The 22,966-nt window shown below is 43.1% G+C and overlaps 1 protein-coding gene across 1 annotated transcript; it reads right to left on the minus strand.

The window, feature by feature from the left end:
- Nucleotides 1–329: 329 nt before the first annotated feature.
- LOC115543049 (protein mono-ADP-ribosyltransferase PARP12-like) lies at nt 330–6,183 on the minus strand. The gene is made up of 7 exons (XM_030355591.1): nt 6,049–6,183; nt 4,965–5,064; nt 3,666–3,762; nt 2,644–2,683; nt 2,211–2,341; nt 1,750–1,901; nt 330–770 (listed from the first exon to the last, which is right to left on the minus strand). The coding sequence occupies exons 1-7, from the start codon at nt 6,181–6,183 to the stop codon at nt 418–420; spliced, it is 1,008 nt and encodes a 335-aa protein (XP_030211451.1). The 3' UTR covers nt 330–417.
- Between the last annotated feature and the right edge of the window lie 16,783 nt (nt 6,184–22,966).

A 22,966-nucleotide genomic window follows, 5' to 3' on the forward strand; every position in this document is an offset into this window, starting at 1 on the left:
TCTTTTGAGTGGGTCAATGGCAATGTAGTAATTAATACCAGACAAAGCGAAGCCTGCTACTGCACTCACTGTGGTGCCAGTCAGAAATTATTTCAAATAACTGAATTTGTTTTGTCTTATCATTGATGGTTGCTTCGTACTGACTCCAAAACCTTTTATCTGCATGTGTGAAGCACCGGCCTCGACCCAGACAGGAGATATGAGGACCACCAGCACTGAAAACATAACGTTTGGAAATGACAGGTTAAACTTAGGCAGATAGCCGCATATTTGTGCAGGAGGGGCCAGGAGACAATATTAGGCTAAGTTTTGATTTGATGAAGAACGCAATGAAGAGAGAGTAAGAGAGCTGGGTTAATGCTATTTTTAAACAGCATCGCGCGACAGTTGATATGAGTGAATCTATTTATTTATTAATTAGGTGCCGGAACTCTGTTGCGATTTACAACAACAGGCCGCCAGTAACCTTTGCCAGCCAAACCAGTCATCTGTTTTCTTGAGGGCCAATGCCTTCTTCCTGTACAAGAGCAGGAACTCCGGGTAGATCTGAGGCTGGTCGAAGATGACAAAGATGGAGGGCGAGCGGATGTTGTCCACGCAGCTGTCGTAGAAAAGGGTGTCCCTAACATCCTTCGAGGGCGGGCGCACGTAGTCGGCCGTGCCCAGGGTGTGGTGACCCACCAGCACCCGGGACACGAACATGGAGTGGGCCGTCGAGGTATTCCCAGTGCATTTGTGGGAGTAGCTGGCGTCCCGGGCGAAATAACTGCCTGGGGATGGGGAGAGAGGAGTAGAGGAGGGGAGTGGAGAGGAGAGGGAGAGAGGAGAAGCCAGGAGAGAAGAGAAGAGATGAGAAGACAGAGGAGAGAAGAAGAGAAATCAGAGGGGAAGAAGACAGAGGAGAAGAGGAGACAGAGGAGAGGAGGGAAGAGGAAAAGGTAGAGGAGAAGAGGAGACAGGAGGAAGAGAGGAGAGGGAAGTGTGACGAGATAAGAAGAGAGGAAAAGTGTTGCTTTATCTCCAGATAATTCACTTGATTGTGTTTTGAAACGTAAACCATCATTCTGTCAAATACATGCAGGAAATACCCCAAATCCTATCCAAAAAAGTTTGACCCATTTCCGACGAGTATATCGGCACATCTATTCTTAGTTTGTGCAACCTTTGGTTATCCAAGCCAATCCAACACATAACAGTTCTTAAAATGGCAGTCTGTAGGATTTTGTGGCATCTAGAGGTAGGCAGGCATCTAGAACCATCTAGAACCAAATATTAGGTCTAGAGCCTAAATTCAAAATTCTTGAGCTTCTTGTTGTCCGTCCTATGTTACTCTAGAAACGTGGCACATTTGGTTGGTTGCATCTCCTCTAGCATTTGGTTGCATCTCACCTCTAGATGCCACAAAATCATACAGACTGCCACTTTAAGAACTGTCATGTGTTGGATTGGCTTGGAAAACCAAAGGTTACACAAACAAAGATTAGATGTGCCGAAATGGGTCAAACTTTATTGGATACGATTTGGTGCATTTTCTGCATGTATTCGGCATCGGACCCGCTCCCTCTGTAGATATTAAAGGCTCATTGTAAAAATTAACATCACACAATTGGGATACTTTTTTATGGGCTATACGATAACTGAAACACATTTATTAATAAACAATATCTGCCAAGTCTGTACTGCTAGTTGCCATTTATCGTATAAACTGCACATTTAAGTCCTGCAGCGATGTCTTAGCCGTTAGCTCACCCTTGCCGTAGGCGGTTCCGTGTGTTCCGCAGATTCTCCAGTCATAGTTTGAGTAGCAGATGTCTTCGATATACTTTGAATCTGTGCTGTGGAACAGCTTCTTCTCGGCCACGGAACGCCCGCCGTTCCTCGTCTTCATTTGTTCCCCTTGCCTTTTAAAAAAAAAAATTTTTAGTAACGGTTGATTGTTATAAGCATTTATTTTTTACGTCATTAAACGTTACATAAAACATTTTATAACGATAACGTTGTAAAGACAAGATCACGTAAGATACTGTTATAAAAGCGTTATCGAAACGATAATGCTTATAATGATCAGAAATTTGTGTTTAATGATAATGATAAAAAAATCGTGTTTTAAAATCTGTATTTCAACCATTCTTTCAAATGGTTAAAATGACAGTTGAACAGCCGTTATTTTTTTGTGTCGAACATAGTGCTCCTCCGATCGAGCGACGTACAACTGAAATTGGTCCCAGAGACTCTTGTTCTGAATCCTCTCGATCTTCACGATGTCAAAGTCGGTCATCGACTGACGAAACAGCGTCTCCACCACCTTGTATTCTTCAGACGAATCTTGCAGCAGTATTTTCTACCAGAGACCGAGGAGAGAGCTCTTAATTTAAATTTGAGAACAGTCACAACAGTCAAAGGTGTATGTCATGAGACTCATCTTCTTCTACTGTTTAAAACAACCTAACTTTATTTATCACTAGGAGGTCATCCCAATCAACACTGGATAACAATCAGAATTAAGGTGAACATCATCCCTCTAATAATTAATATAATATTTCTAATAGCACATAGAATTTATGATCTCGACCTAAGGAAAGAAGGTGTAGGTAATTTTGTTGCATGTAAGCCTTTTTACCCTATAATTAGGATTATTATTACCTTGTATCCAGTCTCAGGAACCTGGGTCTTGTCCCAGTGACTTGGAAAAGGTTGGACATTTAGTGGACCATTACTGAAATAAAAAAACAATAATAACTTCACTTGAAGCGTAATACGAAGGTTCTGTGTCTATTTCATGGGCAGCGGTCCAAAGTGCCTGATGTAAAAGTAGGCCGGTGTCTCACTGAAATATGAGGGTCAATGTTAGGACAAAGGTGTGACTGCAGATACGGCGATACGAAGGCGCCTTACTGGAGAACTCAGTTGCGCTTTCTGAGGTCGTAGAATTGTCTGTCAGGAAAGCCAATCTGATCAAAGAGGACCCATCTCACCCCCTCCATCACTCTTTCTGGCTGCTACCATCAGGTAAGCGTTTCCCTGTATCACTGGCCCGTAAAAACACCTACAATAAATCCTTCATCCCCTCTGCCATAGCCCTACTGATCAGAACAAAATAAAGACCACAGTCAGCTTGAGCCATGTCAAAGGACATTTTCTATAAAACTTGTGAAACATACAATAAATAATTATCTTATCTTATCTGTACATAGACATCTTCATACAGAAAAAATGTAACATTTTCCAAAGCTTCATGGTCATCAAGCAGGTAAAGTGACAGCGATAGGATTCATCAGAATTTGGCCTGGGTATGGGTGTGCATGAAGGGGGCTGATTCATGTTTTTTTTATATTGTCTCGTGCAGTGGTTCTTAAATTAGGGTACGTGTAGCCTTTCGGGTACTTTGGAGTACTGCAAGGGGTACTCAGAAAATGTTAAAGTTAACTATCTTTTTTTTTCTCACTGAGCAACTTTAAATTATAAAAGCTAGACAATAACAAATCTAGAAAATGTAAAACTGGTTGAAAATTGACCCTTTTAATGTTCATGATTATTGCCTTCTAAATTCTTAGAGGGGTTACACTAGTAGAAAAAGATTGAGAGGCTCTTGTGTAGCTGGACCAAGACGTTTAACTTCTCTAAAAGCAAACAGAGAGGCAGTCTGTCCTCCAGGTGGAACTCACCTTGTCCTGATGACCTGCACGTCGGCGGAGGACAGGAAACGAGGCCGTCGCCTCACCATCCTCTTGGTGCCATGTGTCATATTGGTCTGAATCATGTCTGCAAAATGCAAAGGAACACAAATCTTATGATGCTACGTTTCAATTGAGTCATCCAGCACACGCTGTCTGGAGTGACTCACAGAGAGTTCACATAACAGATCATTAATAAAGGGTTGACTTGTTACCGGAAGGTTGCTAGTTTCGATCCCTTGCTCCTCCTAGCTGAGTGTCGAGGTATCCATGAGCAAGACTAGGGTGACCAGATGTCCCGCTTTGTGTGGGATGGTCACACATTTCCATTACTTTGTACACGTACCGCAAATTGTGACGTTGTACCACATTATTATTGACAGTCAGACTGGATTCATGAAATGCGTGTTTTATAATCTGGCATTTATCAAATAGCTGTGTGCGGAGACATCAGTGAGGGCTGTCTTCAGAGGGCGGGGCGGGCTGTTTGATCATGTCAATCAAACTGGGACGCAGCTTAAGGGTACGCCCAGCAACTAGAAACAATGCATCAGGTCAGAACGTCATGCAGCACACATGGAGGAAAGCATGACCCGTACGGCTAAGAAGAGGACATGCAGCTACAATAGAGATTTGAAACTATCAATCCCGGGGTGAAACCAGTGCAAGGCGAGTCTGGGTTTTGTGTGAAGTCTGATTGAGTCATTTTCCCGTTTCACAAGGAGGAGGTGAATACGACGTGAAACCACACAGACAATGCAAGACTCAAAAACGTGTTGATCAAAAGGAGGCTTCCCAGTTTATGCATACGGGAAAGTTGCATTTAAATAATTTATATTTGTTACGTTTTTATTTGCAGGCTTTTATGTGCTACTGAATCAACCAGATGGCAAAGCATAGTAGGCTAATGTTATGAGCAAAGGGGCAGAATAGAAATGTTGATGTTTTTAGATTTTTTTTTGTTGCTTTTAGACTACCACATTGTCCCACACAAACGTATGATTTGTCCCACATCTGGTGAATTGGGAAATCGTCACCCCAAGCAAGACACCTCACCCTAACCTCTCCTGACGAGTGTGTGTGGTTGTCTGTCGCTTTGGATGAAAGTGTATTCTAAATGCCCTACATTTTTATGTAATGAGCTTGGGGTTTGAACAAGCAACCTCTTCGGTCCCAGCGGTTGAAACTCCCTAGCATCGTCACCATTCGTCCCCCGTTGTATGAGAATACCAGCTCATGGGGTGTACACCGATGGGTGGGTCGGGGGTTGGGGGGTAACGGTGGCCTCACCCTGGAGGCTGAGTGTGTAGGTCTGGGTCCCTGCGGTGAACTCCACCACCTCCTGGGGGTTGTTCAGGAACTTCTGCTCCAGCTCTGTGCTGCTGTTGGGCTGGAGAGAGCGAGCGGGCGAATGAACACACACACACACACACACACACACACACACACACACACACACACACACACACACACACAGACACAGACACAGACACAGACACACAGACACAGACACAGACACAGACACAGACACACACACACACACACACAGCAATGGTTTTAAACACATTCGTTAAGTAATGCTGTCGTTGGTTAAGAATTTCCAACCTGGTCTCACAGGAATCTGTGAAATGACTACGGACGAATAACTCGAAATCCGTGAACACATCACGGAAACACGCCGATTTCCGTGATGTGGCCACGGAATTCGCTCCAATGCAAGTTAATGACGCTGATGTTCCGTGGCTCACACACGGGTCCCCGTTTCAACGAGCGAGTCGACCACGGGGGCTTAACTCAAAACCCGGGGTGGTCTGACTGAAACACTGTCCTTGTTGTGTCCACGGAAGTTGCTCCAATGCAAGTAAATGACAATGATATTCCGTGGCACACACACAGATTCCCGTTTCAATCTGTGTGTGTGCTCCCGTTTCAATCTTCGTGTGTGCCACATTTGACCACAGCGGGGGCTTAACTCAAAATCTGTGGTGGTCTGACGGAAACACTTCAATTGTCCGTGATGTGGCCACGGAATTTGCTCCAATGCAAGTAAATTACACTGTTATTCCGTGGCTCACACACAGATATCGGCGTGTTTCCGCTATGTGGCCACGGATTTCGAGTTAAGCGTCCGACCGTAGTAATTTCACGGATTCCTGTGAGACCATGTTGGAATTTCTGTTTATTTGTCTGTTCAAATCAGTTCTTCAAATAAAATATTTAAGCAGAATTGATGGCATATTTTGACCTTGCCCCCCCTAGCAGGTACTCTGAATTTAACGTTTGAAAACCACAAATAAACTATCGGCTGGATTATTGCGTCTGCGGATGTGAGCCGAGTCAGGCTGGCACCGCTTTGCGATGGTCCTGAACTCACTGGTGTATCGTACTGGTTCCAGTTCCTATGCTCATCCTCCCAGTACCAGAGCCACTCGGTGGTGAGTATGGAGGTGGGCTGGAGGACCGAGGAGGCGGAGGAGAGACGTCTGACATTCTTGAGTCCACACGTCATGGTGTCAAAGCACACCGCTCCTCCATCCACCGTGCTGCAGGAAACATCACACACCGTTGACCCTCAGTATGTGGGATTAGAGATCACAAGTGAAGAATAAAAACACAACACAAAATTTGTTCAATCAATTCAATGATGAAAAATAGATAGGATTTAGGGGACACTAGAAATCAACAGGAGCAAACTGAGGTTTCAAACTAGGATTAAGCAGAGTAAGCTAATTTGAACTAAAAGGGTTTCAAACTGGGATTAAACAGAGTACGATCATTTAAACTATAAGGGTTTAAAAGTGGGATAAAACAGAGTGGGCTCATTTTAACAAAAAAGGTTTCAAACTGGTATTAATGGAGTAGACTCATTTCAACAAAGAGGGTTTCAAAATGGGACAAAACAGAGTAGGGCAATTTAAACAAAAAGGGTTTCAAACTGGGAATAAACGGAGAAGGTTAATTTAAACAAAAAGTGTTTCAAACTGGTATTAAACAGACTAGACACATTTAAAACAAAAGGGTTTCAAACTGGTATTAAACCGAGTAGGCTAATACAAACACAAAGGGTTTCAAAGTTGGTTTTAACAGACTAGGCAAATTTAATCCAAAAGGGTTTCAAATTTAGATTAAACAGAGTAGGTTAATTTACACCAAAGAGTTTTGACTAGAGATGTAAGAGCAGTGGCAGGTCTGCTTGTAACGACTAGAGCCTCCTCATCCTATCAGCACCATCAATCCTATATGCTGTTGTGTATTGCATACCTGTATGTATTTTGGGGGTCACAGTAAAACTCTTCTATATCCTCTGAAGTTTCCAGCAGCGTCCACTGATTGCCCTCCAGAACTTCCCAGCTGTAAGGCAGCCTGTAATGGGCTCCGCAACATTTTTCTGGAGAAGACAGAGAGGAAAAATGTATTATGTATCAGTGATTTATGAGACTAAAACAAAAGGTAATCTCTGGTGCTCTGGTGGCATCCGGTTTGAACTCTGCTATACGATTGGTTGTAAAATATGATTCAGTAGTTTGAACTCACCTATGGGGTGGATGCAGTGGCCTTTAAGGAAGAACAAGCAAATCTCGATTTTATCTGAAAGACGAAACAAACAATGAACAACTGTTTTCAGGTACTTGGACAACCACTTCCATGGAAGGTTTAAAATGGGTTTTAAAGATGTTCTGCAGTTCTCCAGACATCGTGTTGCACTCAAAACAATTCTTACTAAGTCATCATTTATTACATTTATGACTCTGTGTTGCATTTCAAATAATATTTAGTCGTTGTTTTGAAACGCAGATGTATCAAAGTAAATGGACTGCATTTATGCAATGCTTGTCTAACAAGTGGCCACTCAAAGCGCTTTACAATCTTGCCCAACATTCACCCTTTCATGCACACGTTCACACACCGACAGCGGTGTCAGCCACGTAAGGCGTCATCCAGCTTGTCTGGAGCAGTTAGGGTGAGGTGCCTCGCGCAGAGACACCTCGCCACTCAGATAAAAGTAGTCGGTGAATCGAACTAGCATCCTCCTTCGTAACAGCCAACCAGGGGCGGTTCCTTAGAGGAAGCAGAAGAGGCAACGCCTCCGCGTGATTTTCAACCAAAAAAAAAAAATAGATATTATCGATGTGCAATGTGTGGTTATTACTCAATAATTACATGAAAATGTGAAAAAAAAAAAATCAAAGTGTCTTTTCAAGGCAGAAGGCTGACCGACTGTTACGTCCGGGGAAAGCCACTGAAGGGAGACAAAGAATGCAAAAACTCACTTTTGCCGCCTTTGAGAATAGAAAATAACCAATCACAATTCGGTTTCACTGTTGCGAAGTAAATCATCCATATCATCATGAGCTTCAGTTTGGTTTGAAATGTGCTGGGGACAGAGACGCATTCGGAAGTATATTTTCAGAAGTGCTGGGGACAATGGGAATGGACTTTTTTTTATCTCCTTAGTGCTTGTAATCAAAGTTTCTGAAAGACGTTATACCCATGTAGCTAATTACTAAGGAATAAAATGTATGCAAAATCTGTCTGGCACGTTTTATGAAGAAAACGTTTCCAAAACGCATTGAACATATGACCCACTATGTTCTGCTCCATGTACCCAATGTTGACAACGTGACATGAATTGGCTAAGCTACCAACATAAACAAGAGGAGCTAGGAAAGGAAAATGAACTACGTATTTAAGTTCAGGGCAAACGTGTGGCTAGCTACACACAGCACTACAAAAGTCATCAAGATTGAAAAAGAAGAAAATGATGTGTTACACAGCTGAACGCTGTATCACATCATGAGCTGGCTGTTCTCAATGCACAACATGCATTCCATCCTTCCATTTATGTGTTCATATATGCATGTGTGAGTGTATGCACGCAGTTTTTCGGATTCGCCTTTTGACTTAGATTTAGTTTGTGATACTGGGAACCTCGAAAGCCCATTGGCAATTCTTAGACGCCACGAAACAATGCACAACAGTTGTGTTGCTCTTCCTTCCAGACCCTGGATCAGGGAGGGAAGACTGGCCAAGTTTCGGTCGACGTCTTGCAATGGGAGTACACACATGCACACACGCATGTCCTTGGAATCACAAATTCAGCTAAGGTACCGCTCCTTTTCACTTTTCGGTCGATATTTATCTTGTTTACTTTATTGCTGAGAGAACGAATACAATTTATTTCTTGAAAGTATTTTTATGCATACACAACTTTCATTCTCTCAGGTTGTGGTGCCGTGTTTGTTGTGTGGGTTGGAGGTCTCATTAATCTAACGTGTATCAAGCCACAATCAATCTCCTTACCAATCGAATGTGAACCTAGAATCTTAAGTAACATGATACAAACGTAGATAAAGACTGTAAGCATAGATAACCCACCTCTAGGGGTCACCAGAAGGTTACACATAGATAGAGATTCTGACCATGTCAGAGAGATAGAGAGAGAATAGCGAGTAACAAGGAAAGAAACAGATACAACTAGTGACACAGTGCCTGCGGTGCTAGAAGCAGTTGCATTGTTGGAAGGAAAAGAAAAGAAAAAAAAGACGTCAGGGTGCATAATCAGAGCTCTGACATAGCTATTGCCGTGGCGATTGGAACAAGTGACAGATTATAGCCATCTGGCTAGACGGAATACAGAGTATGGAACAGAACAGTCAGTGTTGGGATGGAGAATGGTAGCTTCACTAGGATAGGCTACAGCCAAGTAGTGATGTTTTGATCGCGGTATTCCATACACGTTGAGTTTGTCCGCCGATAATGTAGCTCGCTTTCCTTCATCACGGAACTGTTTCATTATCGGCACTAGTTTTCTTCTGCGTTCTTGAATTTTTTGGGAACTGGTCATACATCCCATATGCAGAATCCTTCAGCTGTTTTCCTCTGCTTTTAACAAGTTCTTTGTAATTATAGTGTTCAAATTTAACGATTTTTGGAAGTGGCTTTTTAGGGTCTTTAGATGGGAGACGGTGTACTTGGTGGAATGTTATCTCCTTAAATGTTGCGGTGGGCAGTTTAAGGGAGTCCTGCATGAAATCTTTTTTTCCTTCTCTGGGTCGTCGGGTGTGTTTTGTGGAGGTAAGTCTATTCCAGATAATATGCGATTATCGCCATGCTGCGGCACTGAATGTCCATTATGGTTTCTTGCATGATTTGGTTTTCTCTCGTAAGTTTGGTGACTTGGGTGGAGAGGTGATACGGTTCCTTTTAGTTTGATGCATTCATGTATCAGAATTTCAATTTGGGGTTGGGAGAACTCAAGACTATCTTTCAATTACAATTTCAGTTGTGGTGCACCATGAGTTGCAGACGTATATGCAGACACCGCCGCCTTTATCCTTACCGGAGTCAGCTGTTTGGTCTGCTCGGTAAACAGTCCAGCCTGCTAGCTCAATAGCAGCGGCAGGGATGTTTCCCGAAACTCCTCTAAACATGAAAGCGTGTTCACTGCACTCATGACGTTCATAGGATTTTAACTGTCCACTGACAGAGCCCTGAAACGGGATATGTAGGAGGGGGAGACGCAGGAATGTCGCAGGAAAATGGGGTTAAAAAGGGTTAAAATACCTCCCCATCAAGGCCAACAGCAGAGTAGCCTCCGAAAAGAATATACTTCAATAATATGCATGCTAAAGATATTAAAACACAATTGATTAGGCCTTGGCCGACATTCTATATCAGTTCTAATTCAGGACGCAAATGTTTTTTCCCGGCATTTCCCCCCCTGAAATAAATCCATAATACAAAAATCCCAAAAAGCTTGTGTGACAACTACATTTATCTTAATGTGCTGATTTCTGAAACATACCTTGCGCAACAAAGAGAGCCGACTTTATCTGATTCCTTATAAGGTTTCCTATGTAAAACCGAGGGGGTCAAATCCCCCGTTCGTCACGGCGCAGACTTTCTTGATTCACTGGGGAAGGCGGGGCTGCGCACAGAGTCTCTGACCTCTTTAGAATAATATGTATTATTGCATACTCCCGAATGTTTAAATTTCTTTATGATTGAGGGCACCTGCATGCAATAATGAGTTCACGTCTGAGTGTAGACTAGAAACGCGATTAACTATGGTAAGGGATGTTCTTTACTGTCTAGACAGGGTTCAATAAATAGTGAACTTCATCACAGCCTCACCGAAGTGCCTACAGTGCTTAATGCAAACAATCGCAACAAAAGACGCCTGGGGAAATTCTCCGACACCCGCTGGTCTCAGCATGATTCGTGTCTACAGTAGCCTATGTCTTCTGTCATTGATCAATATGAGGACATTTTAACCACGATGGTTGAATTAAAATCAGAGGGAGACAGCAAGTGCAGCTCGAAAGCGACCTCCCACACAAGAGCAATGGAATCATTCGATTTTATTATACGCCTTGTGACGTGGCGTTTGATCAGTACGTTTCGGCTGCGCATGTATTTTTGGAATTTTAAATTGCTGCAATAAAATATGTTGTTGTTGACTTCTAACATGTCTCTATCTTTGCTGTTTAAATCTAACAGTAGTCTATGAGTAATATATCGGCGGCAACCACTGTTTTTGGTTGCGAAATTGCGCCAGCTGGGCATTCCGTAGTATTGGATGTGTTTCAATGAAACGCATTCAATACACGGAATGTCCGTTGGTGACGCCACTGAGGCTAGAGTAGGCTAACGATGCTCTTAGCATCCTACGAGTACTCCTGGAGTCCTCGTTAGCTACGAGTGTTTTCACGACGTTCGTTACCAACGATGCTTTCGGGACACTGTGAAAACTGTACGATGCTCGTACGACGCACTTCACGATCCACTTAGGCTAACGATGCTTTCGGGAAACGGGGCCCAGGTCCATTCTGACTGTGGGCCAGCCGTGGAGGAGTGGACCTCTCTACTGTATAAACACAGGCCAGCGTCAACCACCCCCAGATATGGTTGAACACCGCTGCAATCCAGAGGCAATGCATATGTGTGCGTGTGCGTGTGCGCGTGTGTGTGTTTGTGATGATGCAGGTGTATGTCAGCGTATACTGAACGTATGCATGTGTATGTTTGCATGCGTGTCTGCGTGTACGTGCGTTAGTGTGTGCGTGTCAGCGTGTACGCGTCAGCATGTACGGGTGTTTGTGTATGTGCTTGTGTCCGTGTCTGTGTAAGTACCCTTGTGTGTGTCAGTGTGTACTTGTGTGCCTGCGTGTATGCATGAGTATGCAGGTGGGTGTGTGCTGGTCTGTCTGTCTGTCTGTCTGTCTGTGGCGCAGGTGAGACTCACGCAGGTGGGGGGGTAGACGGGCGGGGTCCTCCTCCATGAGGCCGGCGGGCTGGGCGGCGGACTGAAACAACACACACACACACACACACACACACACACACACACACACACACACACACACACACACACACACACACACACACACACACACACACACACACACACACGTCACTGGGAGCTTTCGCTTTGGCAACACTTGCTTTTAAACCACTCAGATCAATCTACTTTCGGACATTATCTCAATTACATTTTCTACCGTTAAAAACCAGTCGTCCACACACGTCTACAGGAACGACCTGGTTCCCATATCTCACTTTCACTTCAGAAGAGAAAGTGCCGTATTGTGACTAAACACATTTCTTCCAATGCCTGGCAAAACTCGGGGCACTTTAAAGGCCCACTATGCAACTTCGGGCATGTCTTCGCTGTTTTCTTGGTTTTGGCACGCACAGTTCTCTACACAGCGCCCCCTAAAGCTTCGTAGTAGATATTTCACAACACTGTCGTAACAACTCGTTGACGTCCCTTCCCCATGCTCTTCTACGCGAGCCATGTGCATTTGTTTTCAAAGAAGCCGGCGAATGCGCGGAGCCATGTCCGAAATAGATGTTCATAAAGTGTAGGCAAGGTTATACATTTTTTAAATGGTGTCTTTGCATTGCAATAAACATAAATCCATCATTTTTTATAGTTGACGGGGAGAATTTATACCCTAGGTTATAATTATTTTATCTTAGGTTGAACAGAACAATCAGTGTAAGAGGTTTGGCCAACATAATAATCTAAATAAACAAGAACCTGGATTCGGGGATTCAGTCTGTATCTGGGGGACGAGACAGACGAACAGCAAAACACCCATGGAAACAAAGGTGTTTATATGGTTGCAACCAAGCAAGCTAGAAACAAACAGGGCTCACAACAAAACGGTCGAGAAAACAATTTTTACAGGGCTCAAAAAAATGGTTGAGCAAACACATGTGTACAGAGACTATCAGAATCAAGAATATTACGCAGACAAAGTTCACCCAAGGGTACTTTCAATTTCAAAAGCAACACGGCCGAGTCGGCGTCTGATTTGCAGTCTTTTTCTTTCAGTTCACGCAATTCCTGAAAAGCTTGCCCAACGTTTACTCGTGTCTGGCCTCTCTGCCGGTCTGTCTCCCTTTTCTCTTCTTTTGTTCCTCCGACATTGGGTTTCTCTGTCTCTTTTTAGTCGGCTGATCTATGATGAATATAACAATCCATTAGTTACTTGTGTTTATATCGAGCCGGTTCCGTGTTTGTGGGTCTGTGCCGTAAAGCAATTCGTTACTGTAGTGACCATAGTAGTGACCCTTGCACAGAAGCATACGGCCGACATCTTTCTTTTTTCTGGGTGGAAATAGTAACATAGTTACGCCATTAAATGCGTTTATGGAAACATTTTTAGCGAGAAATGTGCATTTTACTTTCAGAATGTTCGCTCGGTGAATGTGAAGGATGTTTGGTTTGATAGTTATGACGAAGAGTGAACGCTCCGTTCACTTGCATGGACAGAGTCTCTGGCTGCTAAGCAACCTCAACGTCTTGGCGGACTATATATCTGCTGATCAACACTACGAATGCTGGAAACACACCAGACACACCATGTGAAGTTATTTAACCCGATTATCGTTATTTATGAGTCCTTAGCCCAAGTGAAGGAGTTCAAGTACCTCGGGGTCTTGTTCGCGGGTGAGGGTACTATGGAGCGTGAGATTGGCCGGAGAATCAGAGCAGCGGGGGCGGTATTGCGTTCGCTTTACCGCACCGTTGTTACGAAAAGAGAGCTGAGCCGCAAGGCAAAGCTCTCGATCTACCGGTCGATCTTCGTTCCTATCCTCACCTATGGTCATGAGGGTTGGGTGATGACCGAAAGGACGAGATCGCGGGTAAAAGCGGCCGAGATGAGTTTTCTCAGAAGGGTGGCTGGCGTCTCGGGATAGGGTGAGAAGCTCAGTAATCCGTGAGGAACTCGGATTAGAGCCGCTGCTCCTTTACTTAGAAAGGAGTCAGCTGAGGTGGTTCGGGCATCTGGCAAGGATGCCTACTGGGCGCCTCCCTTTGGAGGTGTTTCAGGCACGTCCATTGGGGAGGAGACCTCGGGGAAGACCCAGGACTAGGTGGAGAGATTATATCTCAACACTGGCCTGGGAACGCCTCGGGATCCCCCCGTCAGAGCTGGTCAATGTGGCCCGGGAAAGGGAAGTCTGGAGCCCCCTGCTTGAGCTGCTCCCCCCGCGACCCGACCCCGGATAAACGGATGACGATGAGATGAGATCGTTATTTATATCCGAGATTATTTAATCTAACCCGATCTAAACTCTATCATGCACCCAAACACGGCGGCGTTTGGGTTTCCTACCTCGGACAGCCTCGCAACTGGCTGTTTATATCTAGCCGGTGCCATGTTTGGGTGTGTGTCTGTGCCGTAAAGCATTTTCGAAACTACAATCTGACTACATTTCGAGGATACTTCCGCTGCGTCACATCCGGATTGTGTCGGTCCGAACAGATCAAGTTGCATATGCGCTTTTTCACTGGAGAGGCGACATGGGTAAATGACACACCCACCAATCAACCCAGAAATGGATGCAGAACCATCAGCATAACTCTCAACCTGCATACTTAATGTAATTTTGGCTAAAAAAGTTGCATAGTGGGCCTTTAAATTTGAAAGTGGCATCAATGTTTATAAGATGACGTAGAAGAAGGGACTGATGAAGTGAAGTGACTTGGACTGATGAAGTGAAGTGGACTGGGGAAGTGAAGTGACTCACTTCACTCACTGGTGAAGTGACTCACCATGCAACAATACCAGGGTTGCCAACAGTCACACCCCTGGCGTGACTCTCACGCTTTCACTATCAATCTCACGCTGTCACGCACACGCAAGAAATGTCACGCCAAAATAAAAAATCCTCCCGTTCATTTACTGCGGGAGCAGACTAACAGCTGTAACATCTGCCTACCTACAACGTGATCACGGCAGTATTCTCTGATCGTTGATTCGCTGAAAACCCCGCACCTGATACTAAGTTGCGTTTGAAAAGGTCAGAGAGAGTTCAGAGCCGGAGTCGGAGCCCACTGATGCGCGTTTGGGGATGGGTCGGTCGCGACCGATTCGTTCACAACGAACGAATCCCGAACGTGAACGACAAGAACTTGTTCCCCAAAACAAGAACAACTGGTTCTTTGATAACATAAAACAAAAATATGGTCACTTAAATAAAATATACAAACGAACAGAGCTTCGTCTCCCCGCGACCTTATATCGATTGAGTATACAACGTTCTCAAAGATTCAGCCAATGAGAGGTAGCAATGGTGTTGCCATGGCACCTAAAACAAATAAACAAATGACAAGGTGGTACCGTCGAATTTGCGCGCTTTCTCTGTCTGACGTATCTTGGGTCATACCATTCAACGTGGGGCCACTAATATATCCCCCTACATTTCCGAAAATCGACTTGACCTCCATCTGTTTATTGGATAAACGCATTTCCCAATCCTAGGAGCCTTTGCTCCATTCTACGTCAATTCAAGAACAAACAAAGAAATTAAACTGCAGTTCGTATTTTTTATTTATGACCATGAAAGTTCTGTAATGCCTGAATTATGAAGAATTAAATGTAAAGTAAAATAAAAATTATAAATATATAACCATGAATGACATATAGAGAGTAAGCAAGTGGTATAAATATTGGTGGGACGTTTGATTATACTATATAGTATATCTTGTCGATTTTACACGGGGGGTAGAGCCTAGCCCTGGGTATATATTGGAAATCTTTAGAATCGGGCATGTGGCACTTTTAAATTCCCCAAATTATTCAAGGTGGCCCAGATTGTGTTGAGCATGCCTCACTCAAATGCGAATGCTGAGCGAACATTTTCATCAATTGGCCTAAACAAGACTGACACCAGAAACCGACTGTCCCTTGAAGGCACCCTGTCGTCAATTATGACCATGAAAATGAGCAGCCTTGAACCCTAATTCAGATACGAACCTCCTGCAGAGGTTCTTTATTTGAGATGCCTGTCTTTATTTTGTAATACTGCAATCAATAAATGAATTGTCAATTTTGAAAAAGCATTTCCATTCTTTAACTTTTTTTCATAGATGAGGGTTTATACTTAGTAAACGAGGACTATTTTGCATAAAAAATTGTTTTAGGGTTAAGGGTTGTCCCAAAAATTTGCCACTCACACTAATATTTTAGAGTCTCACTCCAGCCAAAGTGACGAAGTTGGCGACCCTGACAATACAAACAAAAACCCGACTGTAACTCAATCTCCCAGCACATGAAGGGAAGTGGCCGCTCAACATCCAACGCCATTCTGTAGAGGATGGTTTGTATAACTCGTGTTGATATGAAAGAATCACGCCATCAACGTCTTTGCAATGAATTTGTGCCCTCCTTCATTTGAATTATTTATCTAGCTCTAGGCATATACATTATGCTCCCTGACATTAACATAGACAAAACACGTCAGGTTTAGACAGTATTAACTACCACACTCCCATAGGGTCCTATAGGGTGGGTTCCTCAGTTTGGTGAGGTAGGGATTTTCCCTGAAGTCATAAAGAGTCCCCAGCGCTGGTTGACCCCTGGAAATCTGTGGACGAGTGGTAGGGGGGATGACTGTTTAAATTGATCTATTTTTGTGCTATATGTAGAATAAGATAAAACCCCTCAACTAGACTGACAACAGAAGGGGTTTGGCCTCCTTCTTTCAGCTAAATTGATACCACTTTTATCAAGAGAGATGGGGGGGAGAGAGAGAGATGGGGGAGAGCATAAGAGAGGGGAGAGAGAGAGAGAGCAAGGGATGGGAGGGAGAGCAAGAGAGAGGAGGGCTGAGGGTACAGATGAGTTGTGAAAGGAAGAGCGGGGGAGAGAACAACAGGGGTAAGCAAAATGAGCTGGGGCGGGAGGTGGGGAAGGTAGAGATAGTGTGGAAAGGTGGGGAAAGTGAGGGGGGGATGGAAAGAGATTGGGAGGGAGGGAGCAAAAGATGGGAGAGAGAGCAAGAGAGAGGGTGGGTGAGGGTATAGACGAGGTGTGAATGGATGGAAGGAAGAGCGGAGGGAGAGAGAACAAGAGGGGTGAGAAAATTGAGGGAGGTTGGGAAAGTGAGGGGGGGGAGGAGGGGGGGGGGGGAAAGTGAGGGGGGGGCAAAGAGAATAACAAATGCAAAAACAAACTCAGCAAATACATCAGACCAACAAACAAGTCCCCGGGGTTACAAATATAATTTGTAGCGCTTTTTTATCAAATTATGGCACCAATTTTTAGTTTGCTCCTAGGATCCGGTGCACTTTCTATTTTAGCTTTAAAGTCTGAGCTGTTCTGCTGCATATTCATGATGCAGTCGACATATCTTCATGGTTCACGGCCACCCGTCAACGGAAGCATGTAGTGTAAACAAGGCGTAACCTCCTTGCTCTGCGGGAACGTGGAACCATAAAAAGCCCTTAATCCTACAGGATCCGGGAGTTCTCAAGTATTAGTTCATAATTACTTTTTTTTCGTATGAACGTGTAATCATACAGGATCCGTGAGTGCTCGAGGATGAGTTTATGGAATAGACTAAATTGTAAACACCAGTGTACCGTCAAACTAATGATCGAGAACTCACGTTAAGTGTGTGAGTTCTCGAGCATTAGTTTGAAGGTGGCTCTTTATTCTTAAGAACGAGTAATCCTACAGGATGCGTGAGTTCTTCATTATTAGTTCGTAAAAGAGACTTTATAATGGATAACCATTTGTTTAATGAGCCTGTGAGCGCTGCCTTTAGGCCTTTATTAGACTCATCTATATTGGTTGACCATGGGCATAAACTGGTAAATACCAGTGGACAGTCAAGTCGTCACTCAAACGTCCGAGTGCTAAAACCCTCTTATAAACAACCGTCCTTGACTTTATCACTCTGTCATACGATAACAAGCATTATACCACACGCCACGTTCTTTTAGGACAGGGGTCAGCAGCCTTTTCAACATGCAGTTCCAGTTTGACATTTTCTCGTTAATGACTGTGCCTTAAGCAACAATATATTAAAAATTAAGCTAAATTATGACACAGCGACCAAAAACATTTCCAGGAGACCAGGAATTGTACTATTTCCATATAGTCCACAATCATGCATCAACATTTTAAATGTTTTTTCGGTTGTTATATATTGCAACATGGGCTTAAAAATTGTAATTACATGTGTCCCATCTTAAAACACTATTTTCAGAAACTCATTCAAAAACATATTTGCACTTTGAGAAATGTAAAAAACTAGAATATATGAGAATGTTGGAACCACCCACATCAATATCTTTAAGACATGTACAGCTTTGGAAAACCATAAGAAGGCGATGCATACAGGCCTTCTGCAACAATTTCTTTAATCTTTTCTTCTCTATTACTCACAATATAGGTTTAAAAACGATTAATTTATCCCATTTCATTACACTGCTTTCTGTAATCAATTTAAAAATTATTCCACAGGGAGGAAATGCCCAAAACAGAATAAAGTGCAAAATAAGAAATGGTGGCAATAATTATGCTGCCGCATTTTGCTGTGAATTTTTTAAATAATGATGATGATCCAATAAAAAAAATATCTATGTTTTTGTTTTGGATTTTTTGTGTGGGCCAATAATCAATCTGCTCCATGCCAGTGGTGGCACGCATGCCTAGGGTTGCTGACCCCTGTTGAAGGAGAATGGATCCCACAAACAAAACTGGCTTACCGTGTATAACCCTGTCAACAATACAACAGATTTCAAAAGGCGATGAGAATGCACGGCTCGCCGAGTTGAGTTGTCCGGATCGCGGTCCTCCTGGCTTGCTCGCCAATTGATGAAAAACTATTTTGATCCTTTGTGGTATGGTGGTCTCGTGCTAGGTATGACTCGGAGAGTTCAACACGTGGTTTATTCTAACAGAGACACAAGGTAAACAAGCTTGAGTTCTGGAGGTGGTTCATGAAGCACCTCTCAAACACAGGTAAGCAAACTGTTTATATTGGGAGTGGGCGGAATGGTAAATAAGCCACGCCTACATGTTCTAGTTTACCCAGGTAAACCTTTGGTCTGTCTTGGCTTTAGCGGATGTGGCAAAGTGGCCATGTTTGTATACTTTAACTTATCCACAAAATCATAAAACCTTATATGGTGTTGTCCATTATGTGAAGAAGAAACCATTCAGAACTATTGTCATGCCATCAGAAATAGAATAATTTCTAAAATAATTTTCATCAATGACAATCATGTATGTGTGCATTTCTGTGTGTGCCATCTTACCTTGGCTCCTTTTTGAATAACTGCCGGTAAAGGGTGTGATCGGATAAGAATAAAGAAACACGTGAGGAATCCAACCCAACAAGATGACTTACTGACGAGATGAAGGAGGAAAATAACCCCGTCTATTAAAGAATCACACAACATTACAAACATGTTTACTCATACTCTTGAGTATTCTGAGGACACTGTACTCAGTAGATTAGCTTTACCTGCCTATCCAACATTCAGTCAGTACTTTTTTTTTTTCCGTTCTCTTACAAAGATCGGATGAGGTGGGCCCCATACATATCTTCGCCTTGGGCCTACAATTGACTAAATCCACCACTGAGTGAGAGATCAGTGAATACAGGGCATTCAAATGGAAGAATCGGCCATAGTCAAATATCTCTGCGGGAACCTCGGATCAACAAACAAGAAAGAACTGATGCAGGGGTTGACTCTAAGGTTTCAAAAGTACTTGCTCATCGGGCAATGAGAGGTCATGTTTGACTTGTCCGAATGTCATGTTCACTTGCCCAAATTAAAATCAGAATCGTGAACGGGCCTCTTTTTGCCAGGCACGTGTTTAAAAAAGAACAAACTTCTTTGTTTACTTATTTACCAAATGGTCACATCATGCCATGAAATGATTTCAGTCCACCGTTGCAAATTAATAAAGTAGACCTAGTTACATGTATGCTTTTTTTTTTTTTTGCATGCTTTTATCTGGAATTTATGCAAATGTACATGAATAAAAGTCCAATGTAGTAGCAAAGATATGCATTTTTTGACTTTCACGTTTCTTGTAGGTCTTACTGAATAATCACAAACGCGTTGTTTATAGTAGTGTGTTGTCATGATACTGGAATATCTAACTTCGATATTATACCTTGAAAAATATGGATATTATGTACCATTTTCGATACCAGGGGTAAACAGTTTTTTTCGGAAAAGAACGGTCCCAAAGTAAATAGAGTACATCCCAAAAACTGCTAGGGCTATAATTTTAAATCTTGGTGCCAATAGAAAGATCGTTGTGCAAGTGAAATATTCATTGTGGATACTACTTCACGGCATAAGTTGAAGATTACATTTCCACCTGAAATATTTATCAGTTGGTCATTATCAGTTGGTAGCACTGTTGTACTATGAGACACAAACAGGTAGATAGCTTTCCATTTTCACACATGACAACACTATATAAAGTTCAGGGCAAATATAATCGAATGACACCAAGCCAAACATTCACAAATACACATATGGCCACTAGATTTGTGTTCCGATGAAGGCAATTGACCTTTTTTTCCTTTTTTTACGGGCCGCTACGGTACAGATGCTAATGAGCCGACACGCGCACACGCACGGCTACGCAACCTGAGCTGGATGACGTATAGTCCATGCGACGACCACGGACATAATAAAGGCGACGAGCCTTCTTTCCCAGTAAACGGTAAACATATATCCAAATAAGCAACAGACTCAGCAAAGTGCGAACTGTGTTCTCTGTGTTGTTGTCCCTTGTTGTTAAAACTCTGACTGGTGGCAGATTTTATTATGGTCCATGCAGCGGACGCTTGGTGATGACGTGTTACTTACGACGTGATGACGTATGTACAAGAGCCTACCGTGGCCAGGCCACAGTTGCGACGGCCAACGGCCACGGCCAGATGGCCTAGTGTGAGTGCACCCTAAGTGTAATTCCGGCGCAAATTGAACCCGGGGTCTTTGTTTTGGCATGAAAACCCATCAAATAAGCCCTCCAGATACCTTTTTCATTGAAAATCGAGTATTAGAGTTTGCCCGGCGCAATGTTTGGCGTCCATGTTATTGGCTTGGGGCATTGTGTTTCGCATCCAAATCGGCATTTAACCACTAATTTTGCAAAGAAATAGCACCAAACCTTTGCAGTAGCATGACTAGGGTCCCTACACATAAAACGAAGCATCAACAACTTAGTTTGCAAACCACATCTCAGGAAGTGGTGGTGCCACTGCTCCACTTTGTTGGAGAATCTCCATACTGAAGGGTATAGTTCTTCTGAAGCAGATGTGCTGTGAATTACAATAGTAACACAACCGTAACAATGACCTACAAAAACTGTGTGTGTGTTTGTGCAGTCATGGCAGACGGTTTGCTCAATTCACGGAGGAGGGCAGAGGGATGGCAAGAGGAACTCTACCACCTATCTTCCGTATCCCGAGGAAGCGCAAACAGTCCGAAATGGAGGAGACATAATATTTGTCTTTTCTTTCTTTATTTATTTTCTATTGGTTTGTTTGAAGAGAAGAGCAGAAAATAAAATTTATAATAATGGATACCAATTCCAGAAATATTATTTGAATCGAAATGAAATCATATATTGCTGGTTATTATGCACACAATATACACCGTAAGAAAATACAATGCAGACTGCACATTTAATAAAGAAGACTGGGGGAAGTTAATTTCAAATTCAACATAAGTTGAGCCTCTTTTTTTCACATGTGAATAGGGATTCAACTGGCCTAAAATATTTTCGTTGGCCTAGTCCGACCTAAGTAATTCTCACTGTTGGCGACAACCTGATTGAAATCAATACGACAAGAACGCATGGATCAAAAGAGCGCTTGTTGTAGACCAACTTCGGGAAACTGTAATTCCACCGTAGAGACGCTAGAGGTCAGCAATACTCCCCGTCGTGCAATGACGTTGGTTAGAAAAAGTGGAGTCGAATTCATGTTTGAATGGAAGCACCTTTTCATCTCTCCTTGACCCGATGATGTTTTCCACATAGGTTATGTAAAGGAGGCATAAAGGTTAGGAGACGTGACAGCACTTTGATGTCCATGTCCTACAAGCCGCAGCGAGACATTATAGGAAATCATTGGCTTGAGTTTTTCGAGCCCTGCCCGTTCCACAGATGATTGACTTGTTTCATTTCCATGTCAGTAGGCTACTTCTAACTCAGTGGCTGGGTTATGATAAGGATTCAAGTAATTTTGCAAAAATGGACAAAAAGGAGAATTCCATACCCAACCTTTAAGAAAATGGTTAAAATTACAGTTGATCATTATAAAAGTTTTCGTTATAAAAACGTACTTTTTTTATAACGTTATAATACGTTACAAAAAAAACGACAACGTTATAAAGATAAGATAATGTTATAACGTAAGATTACGTTATAAAAGCGTGATCTAACCGATAACGCAAAGTTTTTAAAAACTGTCGTTTTAAATGGTTAAAATGACAGTTGATCATAACAAGAATTATCATTGTGAGTCCCTCGTGTCGGCCATTCTACGGCGTTTCCGACCGGCCGACGTACAACTGAAATTGGTCCGACAGTGGTCGTAGCGTAGTTGGTTTGTGTGTAGTTGCTGCCCTCTGCTGGCCAGAGGTTGGTACAGGCTTAAGTATTTCGGTATGGTAACTATGAAGCAAAAGGAGGGGAATTGTATTTAACACACGTAGAGCAACATACCGCAGAGCTATCTTCTAGCCACGGGGCTACCCCCGGCGCTACCAACGGGTGTGCCATATGTTTCTGACCTGATCTGACTCCGGCTCAGCATTTGTATCAAGTACCACTGCACTTCTTATGACAAATGTACTTATTGTAAGTCGCTTTGGATAAAAGCGTCTGCTAAATGCCCTAAAAGTAGGCGTGGCCTATGTGACGCATTGGCTCCGGCTTCCGCGTCTGTCTTAAAGATGCTGCCTTCTGTGGCTGGAGTAGTTATTGCAGCTTGTATGTTGGGTCCTGCTCCCCTTG

This window comes from Gadus morhua, chromosome 4, assembly GCF_902167405.1.
Source record: "Gadus morhua chromosome 4, gadMor3.0, whole genome shotgun sequence".
Taxonomy (NCBI): Eukaryota; Metazoa; Chordata; class Actinopteri; order Gadiformes; family Gadidae; genus Gadus; species Gadus morhua.

Excerpts from the sequence above, each read along its gene's own strand:
- LOC115543049 (XM_030355591.1), bottom strand. The coding sequence starts at position 6,183 with ATGACGTGTGGACTCAAGAATGTCAGACGTCTCTCCTCCGCCTCCTCG. Across the intron at positions 3,763-4,964 it reads CTACACACTCAGCCTCCAGG|ACATGATTCAGACCAATATG; the intron begins GTGAGGCCACCG and ends TGCATTTTGCAG. Across the intron at positions 2,684-3,665 it reads GTGCAGGTCATCAGGACAAG|TCACTGGGACAAGACCCAGG; the intron begins GTGAGTTCCACC and ends ACCTTTTCCAAG.